Genomic DNA, 25,872 nt, shown 5'->3' with positions numbered 1-25,872 from the left:
GGTCTGTCTTGCTGGCTTTCTGGCAGTCCATCCCCAATCTGTTTGTCTGTTTAAGTCTTAGGATTGCTGTATCAGCAGGAACAGGCAGGGAGGCAATATGTGGGATTTTTGCCTTTGCATTACCATCACTAAGCCTCTCTATTTATTCGCCTGCAGAACCGCAGGAGGGTTAGCCTGTCGCGTGCTCATGTGCATCAAGGAGTAGTCAAAAACAGACAGAGCGGCGGATTGTGTGGGGTTGCCCTGGTTGTGTTATCGTGGTCACCATGTTCCTGTCTGACTCTGCTAATGGAATGTGTGACTAGAGCAATCGTTTCTTGCTGTGTCTTTGTCTCTGTCCGTCACTCACCTCATTCACTGCGTCACCGTCCTCGCCTTGACAGGATTATAGTCGCCCTTCTGATGTTTAATTAAGGGGTTAAATAGACCCCCCACCCTTTGACCAGTATTATAGAGAACATTGTGTCATTCTGAGTAGTGTGCATGTGTGACAGGGCTTATCAAAAGACCATTTAACACATTCACACTGTGGCCTTTTGGCTCACAAAGGATTTTAAATTGAGACTATCTGGGTTGTGTCTTTATGATCTGCTATTTATTAAAATAAATAAATTATGCATACCTCATTAAACACATGTAAAATTAAAGTTTTTATGGTGGTAACAGTACATCATTTTTGACCTCCTCTGTTGAGTTTTTAGTAAAATGGTTTAGACAAATGTTGTAGAATGTCTGCCCTTAAAATGGATATATCTCTGCTGTTACTATTTTAAGATGTAATAACAAATTATTTTTCCAATAACTGATTTAAAAAGATGAACCTAGTTTGCTGTTGCAGGGACACAACCCTGACTTGCATTCAGTAGGAAAGTTTTTAAATCCTTCTTCCAGCAGAAGAAAGGATTCAGTCCAGAGAGATCAGGTTTTGTGAGAAGAGCCAGAATTGCACTGTACAGTAATTAAGTATAAATGAAAAATTGTCTGTTGTCTTGCATTGCAGTTATACTAGGGGAACTACGACCACTACCTTTGCACCCCCCCCCCCCCCAGGACTAAACCAAACCAACTTTTTTAGGTTCCTTAGATGACCCCAAAACACAATCAGGATGTTCCCAAAAATAAAAACTGGCCTCAAGCCAGTTATCCAAGATGGCATCCAAGATGGCCACCAAAACAGGGTTTTTTCACTAAAACACCAATGATTTCTGTCATTATCAAGTCTATTGTTTGTTCCTACTATGTATTTTAATTATAAGGGTCTATTGGTGGCCATTTTGGACACCATTTAGAATCTTAAACCCGTGAAGGAATTTAGTTTAGGCACAAATGAGTTTGCTGTGACCTGCAATTGTCTTCCCATTGAATCTCTGTGATATTTAAGTTGTTTATATGTTGTTTAAAGGTGTTTTAGTGAAAAACCCTATTTTGGTGGCCATCTTGGATAACTGGCATGAGGCCAGTTTTTATTTTTGGGAACACCCTGGTTGTGTTTTGGGGTCATCTAAGGAACCTAAAACAGTTGGTTTGGTTTAGGTCTGGGGGGTGCAAAGGTAGTGGTCATAGTTCTGCTAGTATTACAATCCAGTTAAGTTCCATGTGTGAAAAGTCCTTAACTAGATCAATCTTAAGACATATAAGCTGCAGGAAATTAACCTGTTGTGCGAATAAAATATAGCCATTCCTATATAGAATATTGAGTCATTAAATTTTCTGCTTTTTGTCAAAGTAAAGGCATACAGAAAGTGTCACAGTGAACCGATTTAGCTGTGGGGTGCATTTCGTCTTCAGAGGTTTCTCCACTTTTCAAACAGTTGACACCCCCGGTTAATTATCCATCCATCCATTGATCGCTGTTGTAAGTTTCCCCTAATGCTCGTTACGGTTTTCCCAGAAGGAGACGATTTCACACAGACTCCTTTTAATTTTATAGAAATATGGTGATACATCAAGAATCATTGTACATTTGAAAATTGTCAGCTGGCGAATTGTAATGAAACTGTGAGGTCGATGAAGATTGATACCCGTACATTAACAGCACGCGTCCTGCTTTTTTTTTTTTTTTGCTTCATTAACTTTCAAATATGCATTTTCAGCAAACTTTTAATAATCACAACTTCCTATTCAAGCTTGCTACCAAAAAGATTGTGGTACTTTCTAATGAAAGCATGTAAAAATCAGTAAGTATTAAATGCATGAATGGCTTCTTGTTATTGCTCCTGTGACTGTAGTCATACTGCAGATATATACTCAACAAAAATATAAACGCAACACTTTTGGTTTTGCTCCCATTTTGTATGAGATGAACTCAAAGATCTAAAACTTTTTCCACATACACAATATCACCATTTCCCTCAAATATTGTTCACAAACCAGTCGAAATCTGTGATAATGAGCACTTCTCCTTTGCTGAGATAATCCATCCCACCTCACAGGTGTGCCATACCAAGATGCTGATTAGACACCATGATTAGTGCACAGGTGTGCCTTAGACTGCCCACAATAAAAGGCCACTCTGAAAGGTGCAGTTTTGTTTTATTGGGGGGGGATACCAGTCAGTATCTGGTGTGACCACCATTTGCCTCATGCAGTGCAACACATCTCCTTCACATCATCCGTGAAGAGAACACCTCTCCAACGTGCCAAACGCCAGCAAATGTGAGCATTTGCCCACTCAAGTCGGTTACGACGACGAACTGGAGCCAGGTCGAGACCCCGATGAGGACAACGAGCATGCAGATGAGCTTCCCTGAGACGGTTTCTGACAGTTTGTGCAGAAATTCTTTGGTTATGCAAACTGATTGTTTCAGCAGCTGTCCGAGTAGCTGGTCTCAGACTATCTTGAAGATGAACATGCTGGATGTGGAGGTCCTGGGCTGGTGTGGTTACACGTGGTCTGCGGTTGTGAGGCTGGTTGGATGTACTGCCAAATTCTCTGAAACGCCTTTGGAGACAGCTTATGGTAGAGAAATGAACATTCAATACACGAGCAACAGCTCTGGTTGACATTCCTGCTGTCAGCATGCCAATTGCACGCTCCCTCAAATCTTGCAACATCTGTGGCATTGTGCTGTGTGATAAAACTGCACCTTTCAGAGTGGCCTTTTATTGTGGGCAGTCTAAGGCACACCTGTGCACTAATCATGGTGTCTAATCAGCATCTTGGTATGGCACACCTGTGAGGTGGGATGGATTATCTCAGCAAAGGAGAAGTGCTCACTATCACAGATTTCGACTGGTTTGTGAACAATATTTGAGGGAAATGGTGATATTGTGTATGTGGAAAAAGTTTTAGATCTTTGAGTTCATCTCATACAAAATGGGAGCAAAACCAAAAGTGTTGCGTTTATATTTTTGTTGAGTGTATGTGGATATAACCCTGTCACTGAATGTGTTTAAAGAGAGGATTGGGTTACAAGCAGCAGTTTAGATTATTAGATTACCGTGTGTGTATGTATGTATGTGGAATGTCTTAAACGCTTTAAAACATGTTGACACCTGTGATAACATCAGTCGTCATGCATGCTTTTTTCAAAGTTCCTCGGATAACATCTAAAAAATGCAGTGCTTTTTCTCCTTCTTCTTCTTCTAATTCTACAAGACCTTTTCATTTTGATTGCGACACATCAGACCGGTGAACTCAGTGAAGCTCATGGTTAAATTTTATAGTGAGACAAACATGTTGAAACGTGAACAAGCACACGCTACTCTAAATATCAAAAACTTTTATTCAGAACCTTCCTCATGTCTGTGAGAAAATGTATCCAAGTGACTAAACAAAATGTTTGATTTGAATTGAATGATTTTTTTTTTTTTAATTTGTTGATGGATTTGTTGCAGTGTTGCAGCCAGATTTACCAGCTGCCTTTTTAACTACGTGATATACGGTTTGCAGTGTGTCTTGTTTTCTTTAACACTGTCGTGATACCAAACAGATTTGTGCCACACTCCATTATCACTCTGCTGCTAATGATTTTAGCCAAACAAACCCGTTCACTTATTCTGGGTGGAACCGAGTCAAACTGAAGCATCAATTTAAAAGCACTGCATTGACATCCAAACACTTCTTTAAAACTGTATAAAATAGACATTTCTATATCTCCTAGATTGATCAGTGATGCTTTTTGTTTTTTTTTAATGAAAATATTTGTAGAATGCTAGTACCTGGATTACTTTATTTTTTTGTAATTATGTAATGATTTTCAATTTAACCTCTCCACAGAAACCCTAAGGCCACAGTGCAGAGAACTAACAAGAAAGTGAACAATGATCCCACACTACGAATCCAGAACCTCTCCATTCTCATCAGGCAGATAAAAGCCTACTATCAGGTAAGAGTTCATTCTAATGAATGCGCTGTAAGGATTAAGAATCTAGATATGATTTATTTATTCTACTTATATAGGTGTGTGTGTGTGTGTGTGTGTGTGTGTGTGTGTGTGTGTGTGTGTGTGTGTGTGTGTGTGTGTGTGCGTGCACGCACGCACGCACGCGTGGTGCATCCGGAAAGTATTCATAGCACAGCCTTATTCCAAAATGGATGAAATTAATTTTTTCCTCAAAATTGTACACACAATACCCCATAATGACAATGTGAATTTTTTTTTTTTTTTTTTTTTTTTAGATTTTTGAAAATTTATTAAAAATAAAAAAAAACTATGAAATCTTATGTGCATAAGTATTCACAGCCTTTGCTATGAAGTTCAAAATTGAGCTCAGGTGCATCCTGTTTCCATTGATCATCCTTGAGATGTTTCTACAGCTTAATTGAAGTCCACCTGAGGTAAACTCAGTTGATTGGACATGATTTGGAAAGATACACACCTGTCTACATATAAGGTCCCACAGTTGTACACGGGAAGTTCCTGATGTGATTGCATGGTGACGATGGGCCTGACAAAGAGGGTGTCACTATGGTCAGTGGAAGATGTGTTGGCGTGGCTGCAGGAACAATATCCAACCCAAATGATCACGCTCCAAAAGCTGTCATTAAACCTGATATATCAAGTCGTGCATTACTTAGGATGTACAAGTGTAACATGTTGACATCTCCAAGAAGGTTGAAGTTTTCTTTGATGTTCTGTATTTTGATCAGTTTGTTTTGTTAAGCTTTACAAATTTATAAAAAAAACCTATGAAATCATATGTACATAAGAATTCACAGCCTTTGCTGTGAAGCTCAAAATTGAGCTCAGGTGCATCCTGTTTCCACTGATGATCCTTGAGATGTTTCTACAGCTTAATTGGAGTCCACTTGAGGTAAACTCAGTTGATTGGACATGATATGGAAAGACACACATCCTGCATATAAGGTCCCACAGTTGACAGTGCATGTCAGAGCACAAACCAAGTATGAAGTCAGAGGATTGTCTCGAGGCACAAATCTGGTGAAAGGTACAGAAACATTTTACTAGGCACGTGGAGATTAATCAGTATGAATCAGTATCTAGATACAAATGTGCACAATGCGAGTGTATCGATTGATTCAGTTGACGGGTGAAATCGTGATCGCATCACTCACTTCATGCTTGCATCGATTTTTTTGTTTGTTTGTTTGTTTGTTTGTTTTTTTGTTTTGTTTTGGGGGTTTTTTCCCCCAGGCACTTTGAATGCACCATCCCTGCTTCGTGTTTTGTTTTGAACACGGGCAGAAGCCAGAAAGCACTTTTCTACCACAAAAAACATGGACCTCAAACATTTAAATCAAGCATTTAGAGATACTTTGGCTGTTTTAAAAAAGATGGGAAACTTCACAAGACGCAGGTCGTTTGTAAAGAATGCTGTGCTGCTAAAATATACGGCCGCTGCACCTCCACTCGGATATTCCTCAGATTGTAAACCAAGCTCCAGCAAAACTCTGGTGAGAAAAGTATCTCAAATGACTTTTGCCAAGGCGGTTCTCTGTCAGTGAGTGACTTCCTTTAAGCCACTCATTGAGAGTGATGTTGTTTTACGGTGTACGGTACTGTTTAAGTTCTGACATTGTGATGAAGCAGGTTCCACTTATGAGGGAACTGATTCCTGTTCCATAATATTGAATCTGGTAAATTAGCTGCTTATAAGGAGTAAAACAAATCCTCTGCCTCTAGTAGAATCAGAAGAAGAATACCATAGTACCATACTGAATTGCAGCTTCTTATTTTCTATTTAAATTTTTTCTATAATTTCTTTGCATCATGTTGAATCGCATCGTATCGCATTGTGAAGAATGGCATTGCCATCAAATACATATCAAATTACATCGAATTGGGAACAAGGGTGAATCGTATCGCATCGTATCGTCATGTGTTGTATCACTGGTAGTGTATCAAGGTGCGTATCGAATTGTTGTCAGTGATGAGAGACACATGCCTAATTTCTACTGCTTTGAAGGTCCCAATGAGCACAGTGGCCTCCTTCATCCGTAAATGGAAGAAGTTGGGATCCACCAGGACTCTTCCTAGAGCTGGCCACCCGTCTAAACTAAGCATTTGTGGAGAAGGGCCTTAGTCAGGGAGGTAACCAACAACCCAATGGTCACTCTGTCAGCATTTCTCTGTGGAGAGAGGAGAACCTTCCAGAAGGACAACCATCTCTGCACCAATCCACCAGTCAGGCCTGTATGGTACAGTGGCCAGACGGAAGTCAGTCCTTAGTAAAAGGCACATGGCAGCCCACCTGGAGTTTGCCAAAAGGCACCTGAAGGACTCTCAGACACACGAGAAACAAAATTCTCTAGTCTGATGAGACAAATATTGAACCCTTTGACATGAATGCCAGGCGTCATGTTTGGAGGAAACTGGGGCTGAAATGATTAGTTGAGTAACTTGAATAATTCGATTACAAAAAATGTTTGAGGCAAATTTGTTGTAGTACATATGCCAGGCCTGTGTGTGGCACTGCAACGTTACCAGAAAAAAAAACAGAAGAAGACTAGAGCATAAAGTTCCGTTTACACATAGACGGTACACTCTCCCGGAAGCATCCCGGCAGAGATTTTGCCCCTTCCGGGCCGTTTTAGGGATCAAACGGCGTAGTTAACGCCGGCGCACGGGGGCGTGGTTTGGTTCCGGCTTCACCGGAAATCGTCGAAAAAATTATTCAACATGTCGAATAATTCCGGGAGTGCTCCCGGAGAAGTGGCCTGACGACAGAGACAACGCGAACAACAGCGTTTGATACTTTTTAATCGCCGTGTCATCCCGCCCCTTCCTGTAGTGGCGCAGTTTACACCGCCGTAATTGACGGCCGGCGTTGTATCCCTAACCAACGGCGTGTAAAACGGCGATAGAGCCCACATCGGCGTCCTCAAAGGTGTTTTAACCGGCGACAGAGGCAGACAAAACGGCGGCGCTAGCAGACAGTACGCTGTTCTAAACGCCACCTCCCGGTTAATAGCGTTCCAAACGGCCGATAGGCGGCGGTCAGTATAAAAACGCTAGCGCGCTGCATGCAGGCCTCTCACTCGCGGCCAGCTCCAGATATTTTTGCAGAGAAGCTCCAGTATGCCTTTTAAAATAAAATTGGCAGCGGCAATAGGACTTACCAAGAGGTCTGGTTCAGAAGCAGAGGGTAGCCCTGTGGTGGAAATGAGCAACACGTTGAGGAGGGGAAAAGGAGAGAAAAGAAAAGGCTGAGAGATGAGCTCCTTGTCACTCCCTCCCCCTGCACTGACAGCTGCTTCAGCCTATTATACTCTGAGGGCGGTGCCTATATGCAAAAGTTCCTGGAGTAACACAGGATTTGCCTGGATAAATCCAGCAGTACACAGGGTATTATCGGCGGCGGCAGAACACCGCCGTTCTCACGCGCGTCTTAACCTGCGATTGTAAAGGATAGAACTGAGTATTAAGCCCCGTTGCCTGACATGTGCCGGATGCTATGGCGTCAAAACTCCGCTTTATTTGGTGGATTTAGCGGCGTTTTAGCCGCGTATTTGCGGCTAGTACGGCGCTCAAAACACTGGCGAAATGCTCCGCCCCTTTCCACCGCAAAAACAGCCGGAACTACTGCGAACTTCGGTCTACGTACTACCCGCCGACAAAACCATCTGTGTGTAACCTGGGCTTAACAGCTAATCAAATTAGCAATGGTAGCTACCGCTTCCCAACATGACGCACAGAATAAAATAAAGCCTTTTAAGAGAAAGAAGAGCCACGTTGATCATCCGAAATAGAGTTAAGCCTGGGTCCCACCGAAGGATGAATAAGGAGCCACGCATGGGTGTGTCAGCGATTATTCAAAGAAGAATGACCCTATGAAGGTGCCTCTATGTGCCTCTCTGTACCCCGCTTGTGCCATGTAGCAGCCTTTAGTGATCCACAACCGACCTGTCATTAGAGCCTCGAATGGCTTGTATCAGCCACACTAAGCCACGTAGCGCCGTGATAGCGCCACGATAACGCCATGTTGACGCATATTTAGGCATGGGTTTGGTCCAGACCTCCAGCCCTCCCACACCTGGTCCCTTTAAAGTGTGGGTTTTCAATTCACAGATTCACAGCAGCATTTAAAGATGCCACATTTTTTAAATGCAGTCCAAAAATAGGCGCTCCAGTACAGTCCTGCGGTTGTGCGCTGTGCGCCAAGCTGCTGTCCACCTGTAATGCACCAGACCAGCTAGAACCGAACCACCAGAGCTGCCTCTGTACTCCGTCTCACTGGCTTCCTTTCCATCCATGGCTTGCTGGCTTTATTTTTTCCCTGGCTTTAAACACAGTCATTTTTTACACTGTGATCACTTTTAACTTCGTGTTCGTCCATTTATTTCTGCAAAATCGCTCTTTTGCGTGCGGTGCCGTTCTGCGTATAAAATGAGGTTGCTGTTTTAATTATGTACACCTGTGGATCACGTTCCCAAATATATATATATATATATATATATATATATATATATATATACGAGATTAGGTCTGTTAGAAAAGTATCCGACCTTTTTATTTTTTTCAAAAACCTGATGGATTCGAATCACGTGTGCTTGCATGAGCCAACCTTGAACCTTTGTGCGCATGCATGAATTTTTTCACGTCTGTCGATTGCGTCATTTGCTGGTAAGCAGCCTTTGTGTGAGGATGGGTGTGGTCTCTCGTCGTTTTTTTCTTTGCAAGGAAATGGCGGAACGGCTGGAGCAGCGTGACTGCATCAAATTTTGCCAGAAACTGGGCAACAGCCAGGTGGAAACCATTCAGATTATTCAGACAGCTTTCGGTGATGATAGCGGTCACATTTCCAAATTAAGACCACACCAGCAACAGCACAAAACACTTAATATGCTCCAAAATAAACCAAAAATAAACATCTGCATCAATTCAACAACAGGTCGTAGCATCAAAAAATGTCTTGAAATAAAAAAAAAACACAAAAAAAAAACAGCAAAAATGCTTGCAAACACAGAAGACACCAACAAATACAACCTTATGTTCATGTAACAGTTTACTTTAATAGTGTGTCTGCTGCAAATTCACATAATGCACGCACAGATGCAAAGGTGCGTCCTCCGTCAGATGTTTTCAAGCTTGCCTCATATTCAACAGCACATTCGGCTTTGAGTTAATTATTTAGTTTTGGTTGATTATTATATCAGACTTGTTTAGTGGAGGCAAAATGGGGATGTAGGTAAAATAAAATAGGAAGTGAGGTTCTTTGATAACATTAGAAAACACTGTCCATGTTTCACTTTACATGACTATTTCATGAGTGATCCATTCACAAATGTGCAGCTTTTGATGCAGAGGTCAGCGATGCGGTGGGATGTGATCAGTCGTATCATTTGCAGATGGTTGGGGAGGATATTCCAACATAAAACACAGTGGGAATGCAAATGTGACTCACACCCATGTGTTCAAATCTTGTCTTCTTTATTGATAGTTTGGAAAATCTGCAACATCCTACCTAAACATTTACTGTAATCTTAATATGCCTATTTTTAATACACTCTGTCATGTATGGTGACCTTGGAGAAACTATGATTCTCTGAAATGCTGCATCAGTGTTTTGACTGTATTTGTGATTATTAAGAATTTTAGTGTGACCTTGCATGTTGTAGCAGTAGCACAACTGAGTTGAGAGAAACAGAGCTACATTGATGGAGAAGGAATTTTGCACACTTCAGATGTAGAGCTCTGACCCACATCCTCAAGGTCCCCGTGACGGCGGTTAATTATTACCTAAAGTGAGGCGTTCATGTAAAAGCATTGGAAAAATGGAGAAAACTGTGACTTTTAAGGCCTCTAGTATCTTTTAATAGGACTGTGTTACATTTTCTCATAAACTTGTTAATATGGAGGACAGCTGAATGTTACACTCCGCAGACGGAGCAAGAATTGGTTTTTAATGAATGAAAAAGACACTTTTTGACAGACTTTTTCAGCACGTATGTCTGCTGCCTTTTCTTTATTCTTCTTCTCTCTTGTTACCACACTCTGTCTCTACAACACCAGAAGCAGGCTTAACCAATCGATCACTGATTAACATATTCACAATAAGACAAAATAAAATAGAAAGATGAACTTTTTCAAACAAACTTAAGATGCACTTTTCCTTATAGCAAAGAGAATACACTGTAAACAAAAATAATCATCTATAGACAGATTCTTATTTCTTGTCACCTGCAAGGCAAAAGTAATCAATCACAGATAGCTGATTAACAGCATTTGTAAACTGGACCATGCATAACAATGAAATATTATGTCTGTTTGAACATTCTTAATCAAGAACTTTGTTTTCAAGTACACTTAACAATGACTTATTGTCTTATCACTTTAAAGCAATGAATCCTGTTTTTAATTATCCTAGGCAATAAAGTTATTCTTTTAAATAGTATATTGAGTCCATGTTTCACTTTCATCATTATGCAATGCTTGTTTACACTGTGCTCATAGTCTAACCATGATATGAAGAGATTTTAGAGCATCTGTATTGAATTTAGCTCTGTGTACTATATAAGAATATACACTCACTGGTCATGGTTTTTTTTTTTTTTTTTGGTTCACTTTTGCTGGTATTTGGTTTGCTCCCCCTGTTGTCCTCAGAGCTTCAGCTGTCTTATTTCTTGATGGCATAGGTGAAAACATTCCTTGGAAAGTTTGGTCCATATTGACAATAATCACACAGTTGCCATACCATTATCCCACCATGAGCCTAAATGGTTGATACAAGGCAGCCCTTACCAAAAAATAGTACTGAAAAGTATATAAAAAGTAAACTGGAAGTATACTTGAAACATACTTGCATGTATTACTTTTTGGTAAGGCAGAGTGGATCCATGACTTCATGTTTTATGGCAACTTTTAACCCTGCCTCTGAATGTCATGGCAGAAATTAAGACTCCTTCTTATCTTTTATTGTCCAGTGTTGGTCAGTGTGTGACCACTGTAAGTCTTAGTTTCCTGTTCTTAGCTAACTGGAGTTGTTCTCACTGTGTTCTTCTGCTGCTGTAGCCCATCTAATACAAGGTTCAACAAGCTCTTCTGAAAAGTCATTTAAAGGCACTGGCTGGCACATTCAGAGTGAGCAGGTGGCAGGGTTTAGAGGCTTTAAAGCCACTGTTGTGTGTATTTAGCTATGTTTTGGTTTAGGTTTAGCTTTAGCGGGACAATGTCAGATAACAATGAAACGCTTATTCCTGCGTTGTCTTACACTAATCTTCTCAGTCCATCCCTCTGTTACTCTGGTTTTTTTTTTTTTTTTTTTTTTTTTTTTTTTTTGAGTTGACAATATTGACAAGATTTTAAGACTAAATAATTTGACAGTAAAATAACTTCACCTTAATTATAAAGGATTTGTTCACCCACCACTTTTCTGTGGTACAAATCTGAGGATATTTGCATCAGTTTCTTTCAGTGGTTTTGGAGCCCTGTCTTAGTTGTTCCGCATTCCTTCATTGTTCATTCAGTATATGCAAAACTCCCTTAACGTAAAACATTAGCTGTTTGGCTTTTTTTTGTTGTTGTTTTTGTTTCAAATACTGTATGTACAACAATTTCCAACGACAATGTTTTGAGTGAAGGAATTCATGAGAGAAATCATAAATTATCTGGTTGATTGATTTAAAATTAAATGTTGCAGAATGCTGCATGAATGCTTTTGAGACCACAGATATACAGAATTTAATTGTCTCCACCTCAGTTACAGCCACTCAATTGTGTCTTTTCTCTGTTCTTGGATTTTATTGATTTCATATTTCCATTTGTCATCAAGATGGAGAAAACCATTCATCCATTTGGCTAATCTAGTTTGCAGCTTCTCAATTTGGATGCTTGATATTGTTTGGAAGGAGGCTAGAGTAAGCTTCATTATTTAAAAGAAAAAAAAAAATTGAACCAAATTAAGCCTCCTGTTCATTGACTTTACTCTGTAATCTTAGATAGAAATCAATTGTAAGACATTCCAAGGGAAGTAATGTTGTATCCCAAAAGAGCAAATGTTTGTAATGGATTCAACACTACAGTTGTGTTGTCTAAAAGCTGGATGGCTGTGAGTGTGGGGGATGGCTTAGGTCTTTATTGAATTTAAGCCCTTGCTGACTCACCAGAGTATGTTCTGGTGTCCACAGAAATCTAATTCATTAACCTTTTTGAACCATCAGTAGACTGAGGCAGAGAGTCGAACGTTTGTGGAGACTCTGCTTTTTGCCTCTCCTCCCCCATTCTTTCATTTTCACTGCAGCAGTTAGTCCCCACTTTTCTACTATTTTCTCCTTCTCTTGAACTTCTGAAGTAGATTGAGACTGTCATTTTCCACATGGGAATGCGAGGGGAATGACTGTTAAGTGTATTGAGCTGAGCATGCATAAGACGTGTGTCAGTGTGCATGAAATTGTTCGTCTCTCTCTGAAATCAGTAGATTGTGTAGGAGGGTTTCAATGTCTAGACAGGATTCAGAGTCTGGATTTCACAATGCGGTGAAGAGATTAAGAGAACAGTTGTGTGAATGTGTGCATACATTGCATTAGACCTAATATGTCATTTTTTTTTGCTTTGCTTTTTTTTTTTTTTAGGTTTTTTTTTTTTTTTACATGAAATAATAGTCGTGGTGGGTAATATCGATTGTACCAGTAAACTGGTTTGAAAATGTACATTTGGTTCTCAGTTTGTACATGTCTTAGAGCTGGGAAAGTCTGTTTAAATACTTGTTTAGTGTATTTTTAATGCTGCGTCAATTCTGCTTCTCTTCTGGTTGAAACAAACAAATGAAGCAGAGACTTTTTGATGTCTCATCGAACACCCTGCCTCATAGCTGCATGAAACACTGCTGTGTTTGGGTGTAAACATTAGAGCTATGATGAATAATCAGTTATGAATTGACTGTTCAATTACCGGGCAACTATTTTGATAACTGATGAATCTTTTTTGATTGTTTGTTTTATTATCGACAACACTGTGGCTTTGTAGTTAGCACTGTTGTCTCACAGCAAGGTCATGGGATTGATTTCCACCTGTGTGGAGTTTGCGTGTTCTCCCCGTGTTTGCATGGGTTCCCTCTGGCTTCTCTGGCTTCCTCCCATATCTAAACACATGCAGGAGGTGAATTGGAAATTTTAAATTGTCCGTCGGTGTGCATGTGGGTGTGAATGTGTTGGTCTGTCTATTACGGGGCCCTGTGACATACTGGCATCCTGTCCAGGGTGTACCCTGCTTCATGCCCTCTGACTGCCAGGATGGGCTCCGGTCCCCCATGACCCTTGATTGGAGTAGGCGAGTATAGGAAATGGATGGATGTTTTAATATTTAAATTCTCTGATTAAATGTGAATAATTTCTGGTTTATTTTACTAGTTTCTTTACTCCTATTTGACAGTAAAGTGCGTATCTGTGGATGCTGGACAAAACAGGACATTTTAATGCATTATCTTAGGCTTTGGAAAATGTTGATCAACATTTTTTCACATTTTACCGCCCTAACAAATCAACTAATTGAGAAAATAACCAGTTGATTAATCAATTCTTAAAATGTTGTTTGCAGCCCTTGTTTTCATCAAGCAACAAATGCAGGTAAACCTTCTGGGTTTCCTTTATGTTGCTCTTTCTGGTGGTGTGTAGCCCTGCCCTCACTGGTGAACAAAATGCGAGCAGTTACCCCCGTCTGGCTGGAAAATCACTAAGGACCCTTGGGCAAGGTCCTTAAGCTCCAAGTTGCTCCCGGTGTGTAGTGAGCACCTTGCATGGCAACACCCTGACATTGGGGTGTGTGTGTGTGTGTGTGTGTGTGTGTGTGTGTGTGTGTGTGTGTGTGTGTGTGTGTGTGTGTGTGTGTGTGTGTGTGTGTGTGTGTGTGTGTGTGTGTGTGTGTGTGTGTGAGAGAATGGGTGAATGTGAGGCATCAATGTAAAGTGTTTTGAGCTTCTGCTATAGATGGAAAAGCACTGTATAAATGCAGTCCATTTACCATGTGTGTACATTACTCAAGGCAGCACCAATGTGCAGCAGCACAGTAGTAAAAACATGAAGGCCTGTTTGAATGTTTTAAAAATGCACACAGACAAACTGCAAGCAGTTTCCTGACCATTTTTAGTGTAGGAAATTTTGCATGCTGTAAATTAACATCTTTCTTCTTCTTCTCACTGGGATATTGATTTTTCTCGTTGGCCAGGCATTTCTATCCGGCAGTGTTCACTGAATGGGGATTTCTCTCTTGGTCAGTCCGAATGTATGCTTGGCCTTGTACATTTTCTGGCTTTGGCTTGGCGTTCTGAAGGAGGTGTAATCAGGAAGCCTTGGAAAAACCTCCAAACACATGAAAAACTTGAGTTTGGCCAGCTGCCTAAGTGAATCCATTTATGCTAATCTGTGAAAACTGGGCTTGTAGAATATTCTGTTAAAACCATGCATTCACACTGTTGGAAGGAGAGATATTAAGAAGTTTTTAAGTACTGTAGGTTTCAGTGTCTATCTGTGATTAAGCGATGCAGCATTTCTGTCTGTTCCCCCCTCGTTTAAAAGAAGGCTTTAAACATTACCTCAGGAATGGGAGCCTTTCTGTCCTCTGTTGCCACTGCTTCGGGTTGGGGTGTGTCATAAACACTGGTCCTTTTTTGACAGTTTAAAAGCTAACAGAAGCACCATTCACACGCTGCTGGCACGGGCTTAAAGGTTCTCCAGGCTCTCTCTCACTCTCGTGGTGCAGGATAGGTAATCAGCTTAGTGTGATGAAACTCAAAGGTAGCCCGACAGTTCTGTCGCATAACTATTTTGTCAGCATTTTCGCAATGGAATTTTAGGCTCCCTCATCCTCAGGCAGTCTTTCTTCTCATGCATTCCCCATCTAACATGTACAGTGTCGGTGATCAGATTAAAATTTTATGGATAATGTCTGAGTCATACAATTCCTATGGACCGAAAAATTTGGAATTGGTTCTCAAGTGGAACCAGTTCTTGATTCCCACCCGTAAGATTGAGCACGAGGGATTAATATTTGTTTTCTAATTTTGGCTCAAAAGTGGTTGTTTCTAGGATTGATATAAAAAAAATCTTTTAGCCTCTTACAGAAGATGCTGCAAATTGCATGTTTTTCTGCAATTCTTGTCACAATAAAGAGTTTTTAAGGTGAAGAATCCAGCAAGCTAAAGTTTGTTTGGTGTGAAGGATAAGAGGAACTAGCTGCTTTCCTGTTGACCCAAAGTCTCACAATAATGCTATGTTTTGTAGCCTGAGCAACACACACACACACACACACACACACACACACACACACACACACACACACACACACACACACACACAGAAGTGCTTTCTTGCCCGTTGTTATTACAGCTTTTCCATAATCCTGTGGTCTTTGGTAATGTCTCTTGCAGCTCTGTCAGAAAACATGTATTTTTATGTATCTTTTTTTGTAATGCCTGGAATTTCCCCTCTGGCTTTTCTTATTTTCTTCTCTTTTCAGCATCAATCAGTAAGCATTAGTTTATTTGCTCCAGGTTAAATGAGAAATTCAATGATAAGGGTCTGTTGGCGGCCATTTTGGACACCATTTTGAATCTTAAACCCATGAATGAATTTAGTTTAGGCACAAATGAGTTTGCTGTGACCTGCAATGGTCTTCCCATTGAATCTCTGTGATATTTAAGTTGTTTATATGTTGTTTAAAGGTGTTTTAGCGAAAAACCCTATTTTGGCGGCCATCTTGGACGCTATCTTGGATAACTGGCTTGAGGCCTGTTTTTATTTTTGGAAACATACTGATTGTGTTTTGGGGTCATCTGAGGAACCTAAAAAAGTTGGTTTGGTTTAGTCCTGGGGTGGGGGGCTGTGCAGAGGTAGGGGAGAATGTAGCTCCCCTAGTATTCCACTTTTTCAAATCTCTTGAAAAAACCACCCAATGGGCCTCATGTATCAACGTGCGTACGGCGATATTTGAGCGTATATGGGGTGTATGCCGAAACGGCTGCGCCACTTGGTATTTATCAATGTGGTCGTTGGCGTACGGTGCGCTGAAAATATACACCAGGTTGAGAGGTGGTGTAAATTATACGCCAAAATGAACCAGCACTGGAATCCACATAAAAATGAATATGATCGGCCTGATAAACAGTGCCATCATACAAATCAGTGCATATGTTAGATAAATAACACTTTCCTGATTATACTACATAATAATCAATACAAATCCCGCTTTTGTGGGATTGCTGGTCTATCGAGCATGATCCGTAGCCACAGCGCTGACTGCAGAGAAAGCGCTGCATGTCTTTTTCTCCAGACTTCGAGCCTGGAGCCAGAGCAGCGCTGAGCTTAACTTTATGTGGTGTGATCGTTTTAGACAATGAAATTGATAATTACAACTGTAGTGTTGTCATTCCCTTCGCCCGTGTTGCAATCAGGTTGTGTCATCTCCATTCGTATGTCACAATAAAATAAATAAAGAAATACATTTTAAGAATAAAGAAATCTGAAAAATTAGGCGTATCTTATTAATTGAACGAGCAAATATCCACCTGTCAAGAATTATTGACATGTGAAAAGAGAATACAGTGGTCCCTCGCTATAACGCGGTTCACCTTTTGCGACCTCGTCGTTTCGCGGAGTTTTTAGTACAATTTTGCATGCTTTTTTTTAACAGTGTTCTGCGTGTCTGTTTATAAGAATCTTCTCGCCCAGAAGAGAAAAGAGCGCCAACAACAACCCATAACTGTGTTTGTCACTCGGAAACAGACACCTGCAGCCAGGTGTGAGTGGAAAAAGGCGCGGCGTCAGGACGCAGAGGCGCGATCTGTGAAATACTGGTCAGTCACTATTAATAATTTCTTATGTGTCCAACCTCGTACGTTGATCGTTAGAATTAAATTCGTTAGTTCTAAAAGCCGTCATAATTATTTATAGGAAAACGTTCTATTTTTATTTCTCAAACAAATGTTTGGCCCTGAAAACAGTTTGGTCTTATTTTTCTACTAAGGTTTGAACTTGTTTACACACGAGAGAAAAGTGAGAAAATGTTCATGCCTGATTGAGAAAGTGTATAAAGTGGTTTTACAGCTTTAAAACGTCTATAATAATTGTAAAAAATAACGCTGACTACGTCGCGGTTTCGCGTATTACGGGCTATTTTTAGAACGGAACTCCCGCGATAAACGAGGGACCACTGTAACACTTTTTTGATTATATACTACAAAACAATTGATGCGATGGCCGCTTTTGACGCTCTATTGGCACGCGTCGTGATTGGTGGAGTTCTTTTTCTTTGCCGTCTTCCTGGCTTCCATGTCGTAAAATGAGGGTGTGTCTGAAGCGGAGTCTGAATATTTATGGGCGTGTTTATTATAATTACGATTGTTTTCACCCGCCGCATTTATCAAGGTCACGTCAGGCATACGCTGGAAATGGGCAGGTGCGCACTGCTTGATACATGTCACGGCAACTTTGGTGTACTTCAAATTTACACCGTAAATTTACGCCACAAGTGCGCAACTTTGATACATGAGGCCCAATGTGAGTATAACTTTTTTGTTTAGTTTTGTTTTGTGTTTTTTTTTTTTTTTTCTTCAAAATATATGTTTCCATTAAATGTACTTTTCAATTCACTGCTTCAATTTGCACAGTTTGGAGGGTGATGGAAACCTGCCTAATGTCTGCTTTGGCCTGTATTGTTAATCCTCTTCAGCCCAGGCAAAATTATAATCTTTTTTACACATTACACAAACTTTGTCTTGACAGTAGCAAGGCTCCCATTTTGACTTAAATGGGAATTGGTCAGTAATTCATGCCGATACAGTTTGTCCACAGTAGGTTCTGTGATAAATGATATGTGCACAACTTAATCATTGGTCTTATCAGATGGTTTCAGATGGTTTCACTGTGCAGCAAAGTACAGAAGAATTGGGAGGGGGAGGATTAACATGGTTTTCTATGGCTTTCTATATTATTTATTTCTAGTGGTTGATGGCGGGAAATGCACTATTGTTCAACTTAAAATTTAATGCATTTACTCTGATACAATTTTGAATCATTTGACATTTAACTGACATCACACAGGTGTGAATTTGTGTATGTTGAATACTGTATTTGTTTAATTTCAGTAGTTTTGAGTAAAATATTTGGCAGCAAAATAAAATACAAAATGCTCACATCATTTTGAACATTACTATTAGAACAACTGAGAACTGACCATCCAGTCAAATTACCTGATGGTGTTAATCATCGTTATTCTTCATGGTTGAACCCAGTTGTGTAACACTACATTGCTCTAGTTAAATTCATGAGGTGCATAATGAAGTCATTTGTGTAAGATTGTACAGGAAGCGCTTGGTATAGTTTAAGCCTGATGAAATGTGATGATGCATCTTATTCAGTTCGACTTATTGAAATCCAGGAAAAATGTCCTTCTGTGTAGTCTGGCTGCAGCTACAAGTTGATCTTTTCTGCTTTTGATCACGACAGTTAATGAAGGGGAGTGTTCTGTTGTCACTGGCTATCTAAGTGGTCATTTTCTGGATAGGCACTATATACGTTTGTCCTTTAAAAACTGGTATGTCTACTCATGTTGTGTCTTTGTATGAACCTCTTCTGAGAAAATGGCAAGGGACACAAAAAAAAAAAACGTTCCTTGGCACTATACAGACATGGATATGTCCAAATTTGAACTTTCACAGTCTTCACATTGGCGTGCTGTGTTTACAGCCAGAAATATGTGCCAGTCATATCTTATAATCACAGGCCAAAGTGAGCACCGAATGTTAGTTAACCAAAATAAACCTGTAAGCTTGTATGTGTACATTTATTTCTGCAGACAGAAAGAAGACATATCTGATTGTTGTGCTTATGTGATATAATGTAATGTAGCTCCCCATATGCACAAAGTGAACATATTTTAAGCACTGAACTGTCAGTTTCCGTATGAAGAGGAAGCTAGAAGCAAGGTTCTGCTTTTCCATCACTCAAATTGGAGCAGCTAGGTTGTGTATGAAGGTTTCATGGGTCTGTGTTGTGGTGTTTTTTTCAGATCTACTTAAAAAGGTGCTTTGTGTACTTTTCCATGTTCCAGGAGGTTGCAACGGTTCTCAAATCATGTCCTCTGGTCCCGGGCTCTATATATATTTTAATAACCAGTATACCTCGATAAATCTGTAGCATTTTCACAAACTTGTTTTGAGCCGACATAAAAAATAATGCAAAAAGCTGGAGGTTGGAATATTTTTGAGAAAGTACTTCACTTTGAAATGTTATTCATTTTCTGCAGGGCAGTTTTGAAGACCAGAAGCGGTAGCATGAATTTAATGTGCATGTTTTGACAGAGGGAGGAAAACCGCACAGACAGAACACGCAGAGTCCAGACAGAAATGGAACGCAATAGTGATGAGTGGGTGTTTACTGTTTACCGGAGAAGTAACTTTGAATGTAAAGGAGTGACGTAGGCCCCTGCATTGGGGGGGGATGTAGTCACAGGCTTTCCCAGTCTACCTATCTTTGAGTGAAGCAGCAGGAGCAGCTCATGCACTCGTTCAGCCTCAGGGCTCTGTTGTAAAACTGCTGAAGCTGATGGATAACAAGAGAACAAAAGAAATGATGCACGTATGGCTCATTCTCTCCTGTTCTCCGTGCCAGAGATGATCTCTCCATCTGGCCCAAAGAAGTCCACGCATGGTGCTGCTGCTGCTGTTCTCCCGTGCAGCTGTCCTGTGATTACATCTGGTTTATTAGTTTTTGATTGGATGGTTACCCATCCTTTACTGCTTTTTGTAAAATATGCACATAATCATTCATCCATTTTCTATACTAGTTTATTCCAGTTGAGGGTCATGTGGGAGCTTATCCCAGCAGTCATTGGGTGAGAGGCAGGGTACACCCTGGACAGGATGCCAGTCTATCACAGTAAACAGCTACACCCGGTCAGAGACTCAAACACTACACCAACAAAGACATTTTCACATAATCAGAACTCATTTAACAATGATTTTAGTACCATGGCAGTGTTTTTTTTTTTGCCATGTTTCAAATCAGAAACGACGCTATGGGGCTGAAAACTGACTTTTTCACGTGAACATTCACAAAGGAGCGTTCCTTAAATTGTATGGTGCACGCAGGAAGAAGCTTACTTCCTATTTATGTCACACAGAGGAAGTCACGCTCCTTCCTATTGTTTCTTATAATAGCCTCTTAAAGTTCACAATCTGTAGCTTTTCAGCCGTAAACAAATCAGCCCTGCCGTGCTGTATATCATTCCATGTACAGTGTGTGCATTTTACATGTGTACTGTACTCTGTGTGTCGGACTCATGAGCCTGGGAAAAATAAACCCATCTTCTCGTTTCCATGGTGACATGTCATGTCTGCTGAGAGGGTGCGATTCAGGCTTTCAGGGTTCACACAGCATTTTACAATTACTCCCTGTTAAAACCGTAACGGAACGTGTGCCTGCGTGGGTAGATGGGAAAGATTAATTTTACTTGAGGCGTGTGTGTGTGTGTGTGTGTGTGTACATGCACCAGGGAAAGCAAATTTAGCTGATAGTGATAACTTGGGAATGCAGCCTTGTAACCTTTCCTTTGTCAGTTTGCCGTAGTTGCATACAGACAATACATAACTGCTTGGATACTATTGATTTTTAGCATGGCCACTGTCACATTTTGTAATACGCAATCATGCAGAGGAGAGTATCATCAGGTTGTCACTACCAAATTACGTTGTTGCTGCTAGCAGACATTCCACACAATAAAGACAAATGGCACATATGTAAGTTTGTAATGTACCTTAAAGTTTTTTTTTTTCTACGTGCCAGAGAACTGCTTTCCATAAGAAGTCTCGGCATCGAGGCAGAACACATTTGCCAAACTATCTGTCCAAAACAGACCTGTTTGTCCCCGACAGACCTGTTTGGGACACATGGTTCAAGGCTCGATTTGTGTGCAGTTATGCACGTGCCAGTCCAGTTTTCCTTTGCATGGAGCTGTGTGTACACAAACAAAATTTAGGTGTGTCTTTGAGTGAATCCATTGTTTGAAAAGCTCTCCTCAGTCTGTCAGTCTAACCATCTCGGTGGGTTGGAACAGGAGCCGGTGTTGAGCTGTGAATCCAGCTGGAATCAATAATATAGCAATATAGTGTTGGGATAGGTGGGGGGGTTGGGAAGGGGACAATCCGAAGACGAGGCTGCTCAGCCCTGCGTGCCCAGAGTGAGAAGTGATTGAATCAAAGCAACATTTCTCGTCTCCTTCCCCCTCTATACTTTCTCATTCATGTTTTCTTTCTCTTATCACATATTCGCCCCGTTTTTGTGTGTGAATATTCCTGCGTCTTACATTGGAATGATATTGTATTAGACGGTGACTGTGGGATAATTACACACCCACTAGTGCAATGACATCTTTCTGCTGTGGGACATATTTCCATTTGAAAGCTGTGTATGCCACTCAGCATTTGTAGCAGATGAGTGTGACATGCTCGGTGTGGTGCCTGGTTGCTCTCTGCATTGTCCATGTTTTATGTATGAAAGCAAAGCCTTTGTTAGCTAATGTAAGCGGCGCATTAGTCTGCTGAAGGTTCACTTTATTGGCTTCCAGATAAAACCAGGACTGTAATTGTGTTGTTTGTTGTAGTAGTTTTTGTTTAACAAATATTTTAGTCTATGCACATATATTTTTAGCTAAGGCCAAAATGTGCCCATCGGTTTTGTGAAGACTTTGCATCCATCCATCCATCAGTCTTTCTGTGCCCAGCATAACACCAATCCTCTTACTGCCAGGGTCTTCAAATTCGCAGGGAGCATTCTTGGGACATAGACCTTAGAGAAGTTTAAAGATGGGTAAGCTTGACCTATTCTAGGGAGTCAAAAGGTCCCATTCTTTACAGCCCATGCTCCCATGCTCATACAGCCGAGAGTATTTTAGTATTGCGTTATATTTATTTTTTTGCGTGTAGGTCAGCTGTTCTGCATGTTTGTGCAATAGGTGTTATAAAAGTATAAATACATACTGAGTGATATGTATGTGTGCTTTTGTATAATTTACAGTAATTTACACTTACAAGGTGTTCCTCTGGGTGTATTGTACATAGTTGTTTTTGTGCTTGGTGATCTGTATCACCTCTGAGGGGAGATGCTGTAACCATCATGGTTAAACAGGTTAAATTAAATTAAACGGGTCTAATTTCTTGCGTCCTCCTCGGGTTGCACTCAGCATACTACTGTGTAGGGAGCAAAAACTCGGCATAGAGCTGCTTAAAGTGGGCGTAGAGCTGCTTAAACTGGGCGTAGAGCTGCTTAACTCTGCGTCCTCGGTACGCCGCAATACGCAACTCTACGGTGGCCCCGGTGTAAAATGGGCTTAAGCAGTTGAATTTGAGTTGTGTATCCCAGGTTTGAAAAAAAAAAATCTATTTTCATATTGTAAAAATAAATGGTCCAATTTATAAATGGCCCCTTTACTCCCGTTGTCATTAAAATTGCCTTTTGGGCACTAATGTGTCATGAACAATTAGAATGTCAAGTGTCTAACCATAGTAGAGGAGTCTGGCTCTTCTTCTGGAGAGTTTGAACGTATTTTACATACTTTATTGCTCAACTCATTTTAATTAACTTGATCATATCTCTTCAGTGAATCAAAAGGTGGTTGAGATGAGTTGGAGTTAATCTGGTATGTGTAGGAGAAGGAGAGATTAAAACGTGCAGGGTAGGTGCTCTCCGGGAGCCGAGCTGTAAATCTCCTGCTCTGTGGTGACGTACACTTCAGTGTGTAGTGGAAAATTAAACATCCTTTGGAGAAACAACTACAAAAAGCACATTTTGGGATTAAATTGATTTTTTAAAATCTGTTTTAAGAAAAAAATTAATCCCCTGGATGTGCTTCCTGATGCACCAAATCAGCATAAAATATCAAAGTGGGTGATCAGTCAAAATCAAGAATATAGACTTAAAAGTGTGTGTGTGTGTGTGCGCGCACGCATATATTGTATATAAAACATAAGAAATCATCACAATCTCATCACGTACATAATGTGGCTATTTATCAGCCTGCAGTGACCAACTGTCATTGCTGCTCAACAGTTTAAAAAGTACTGTTTGCACAGCAAATACATGTTGCCACTGAAGGGACAGGTGTGTGTTTGTGTTGATGTGCAGCAGTTGTTAAAATTGGACAGGTGGTTGGTAGTGGGGGTGGTGGATGTGTGTATACGTTACTTTCTAGAGGCTAAGCAACATGGCAATAAAAATCAAGCCCATGCTGATTCATCATTAGCAACAGTGATGAATCAATATATATATAAAACGAAAACCCAAAAAACTGCTTTTATCAGCAATGTTTATGTTTCAATAGTTTCTTTTAAAGTATCTTACAAACAATGTGAATCTGATGCAACAGTGTGATTGTAAATGTTGCTTAAAGCTACAGTGTGTAAGACCTGGGGATGTTTATGAGCAGAAATGGAAGCTGGCATTCATAACAATATGTTCTTTGGTGTATAACTGCCTGCAACATGTTTTCATAAGTTTAGAATGAGGCTTTCATATCTACATGGGAGTTAGGCCCAGGTCATGTTGTTGCAGCACCATGTTGATACAATAACCCAAAAGTCAGAAGACTAAAGAGAAGAGAAGAGTAATCAGTGGTTGCTCCGCTATACATTGCCTATTGGTTGCTAGTGTAGACTAACAAGTTTGAGAACTTTCATTTTTGTGAAGCAGAGGATCATGCAGACTGCTAATCGCAAGAGAATACAAGATAATAAATCCCTGTCGCCAAAGAGCCAAAAACATGAAGGGTAGAAGAAGCATGTCCAGCAACAGTGTAATGCAATCTGCAACCCCACCACTAGAAGACACTATATCCTACTTACTGTAGCTTTAATGTGATAGTTTGGGCATTCTCTCACATGTAAAAGGTGCCTCGTCTCCACAGTTTTCTCAGATGATGCACCTTTGTGTTTCTGCATCAAAGCCGAGCCGCTGCTGTCATCACTCTTACACGACGAGTTAGCTGTCAGACGCGTCTGTTCCGAGACGTCTGGGTGACACTGATGATTATGTCTGCTGCTTGCTGAGTCGATATTTCTCAGCCTTCAGACTTTAAGGCTTCTTTAGTAATTTCTGAGTAGGAACGCCTGTTAGTCATCACTGCTGTCACCATCACCAGTAATACCAGTGTTGTTAATTTTCTTTTTTTTTCACATCCCTGTATTTGCTGATGTCTGCTATGCCATCAACATTTACAGCATTAACTTTACAAGTAGAACTGATGACATTATTTATAGACTGAGTCTGTTTACAGGAACACTTAATGCATTCTATATGCATCAAATGCATTTTTGTAAACTGATGGTCTGTGGTATGTTTCCTAACTTGTGGAAATAAAGAGCTGAACCCCTTCTCTCTGCACGCCTTGCACCACATGGAGATTGAAACTGTAACCTAGGGAAGTGTGTCCAAAAACTAACATGGCAACCATCGTAGTGCAGTCTGAAGAAAACTTGTGCGTGCGTGCGTGCGTGCGTGTGTGTGTGTGTGTGTGTGTTCCACTCCTCTTCCAAGGTGCTTGGGGCAATTTCTGCCAAACTTGCTGTGTGCATGTAGGTTGACCTCACAGTTGCCCTTAAGGGGATTTCTTGGGCAAAAGTGAAGGTCATTGGGATCAAAGATCAAAAGGAAGCGGATTGTGGAGTTGCCCATGTGGGGTCAAATGTGGTAAAGAATGTTGGCCCCGAAATTGGTGTTAAAAAAATTAATTTTGGCAAGGGTCAAGGAATTTGATTTTCAAGTCCAATTTGGACTAAATGTGGCACACATGTAGGTGGATCCTAGAATTGCCCTGACAAGGTCAGCCAGAGGTCAGTCATTTTGGTTTCCTATTTATCACAGTGTCATGGTGCATATGTGCTTGGAGCCAGATGTGCTTTAGACAGTCAGCCTCAGTCAGTGCTTTTTCCTCATCTTCCTGTGTAAAGCAACACATTTCAGTCTGCATCAGATGAGTAACAAATTTTTGACCTATCCCAGTCATCATAGTCACTCCTGCAAACGCCTGATAAGGAGGATGTTCTTGAACTCGCTCGCATCTGTGCTAAACACATTCTCCATGACCTAAAGAAACTGAACACTTGCAGGTTCCAAACACCTGGCTGCTATAAAATCAAGGCTGTATGGGAGAAAAGGAAAACTGCATAGTGGTGTTAAAGAAAGTTTGCAGTTTATGTTCAAAGTAGAGGTTTTACTTTAAGAAACTTAAGATTTTAAAGAGACCTGCAAAATATTGTGTTGTGAACGACTTCAGTGTTGGCAATATGTTCTCATAGGAACAAAGTTAGACACTTTGACCCCAATTTTTTACAAATAATATCATATTTCTCACTAATCTTGGCAAATTTCTGACCCAGAAGAGTAGAGCACTTATTCTAATCCAATTACATTTTTTTCAGCAAATGTGATTGGTTAATCGTGTGAGATTTCAGACCATAAAATATCTTGTAAACATTTGGAAAATA

At 40.5% G+C, this 25,872-nt stretch overlaps 1 protein-coding gene across 11 annotated transcripts in view; it reads left to right on the top strand.

The window, feature by feature from the left end:
- ccdc88ab (coiled-coil domain containing 88Ab) overlaps positions 1-25,872 on the top strand; it is a 137,043-nt gene that overhangs the window by 21,277 nt on the left and 89,894 nt on the right. For all 11 annotated transcript variants that reach the window (XR_004564654.1, XR_004564653.1, XM_034185652.1 and 8 more), the window contains exon 3: positions 4,220-4,328. Coding sequence is in view for 9 of the 11 variants with exons in the window: in XM_034185652.1 (XP_034041543.1) it covers positions 4,220-4,328 (109 nt within the window). In the remaining 2 variants the exon portion in view is untranslated. The remainder of the gene's footprint in view (positions 1-4,219; positions 4,329-25,872) is intronic.

This window comes from Thalassophryne amazonica, chromosome 13 (assembly GCF_902500255.1).
Source record: "Thalassophryne amazonica chromosome 13, fThaAma1.1, whole genome shotgun sequence".
NCBI classification, from domain to species: Eukaryota; Metazoa; Chordata; class Actinopteri; order Batrachoidiformes; family Batrachoididae; genus Thalassophryne; species Thalassophryne amazonica.
This window is presented reverse-complemented; position numbering and strand designations above follow the sequence as displayed.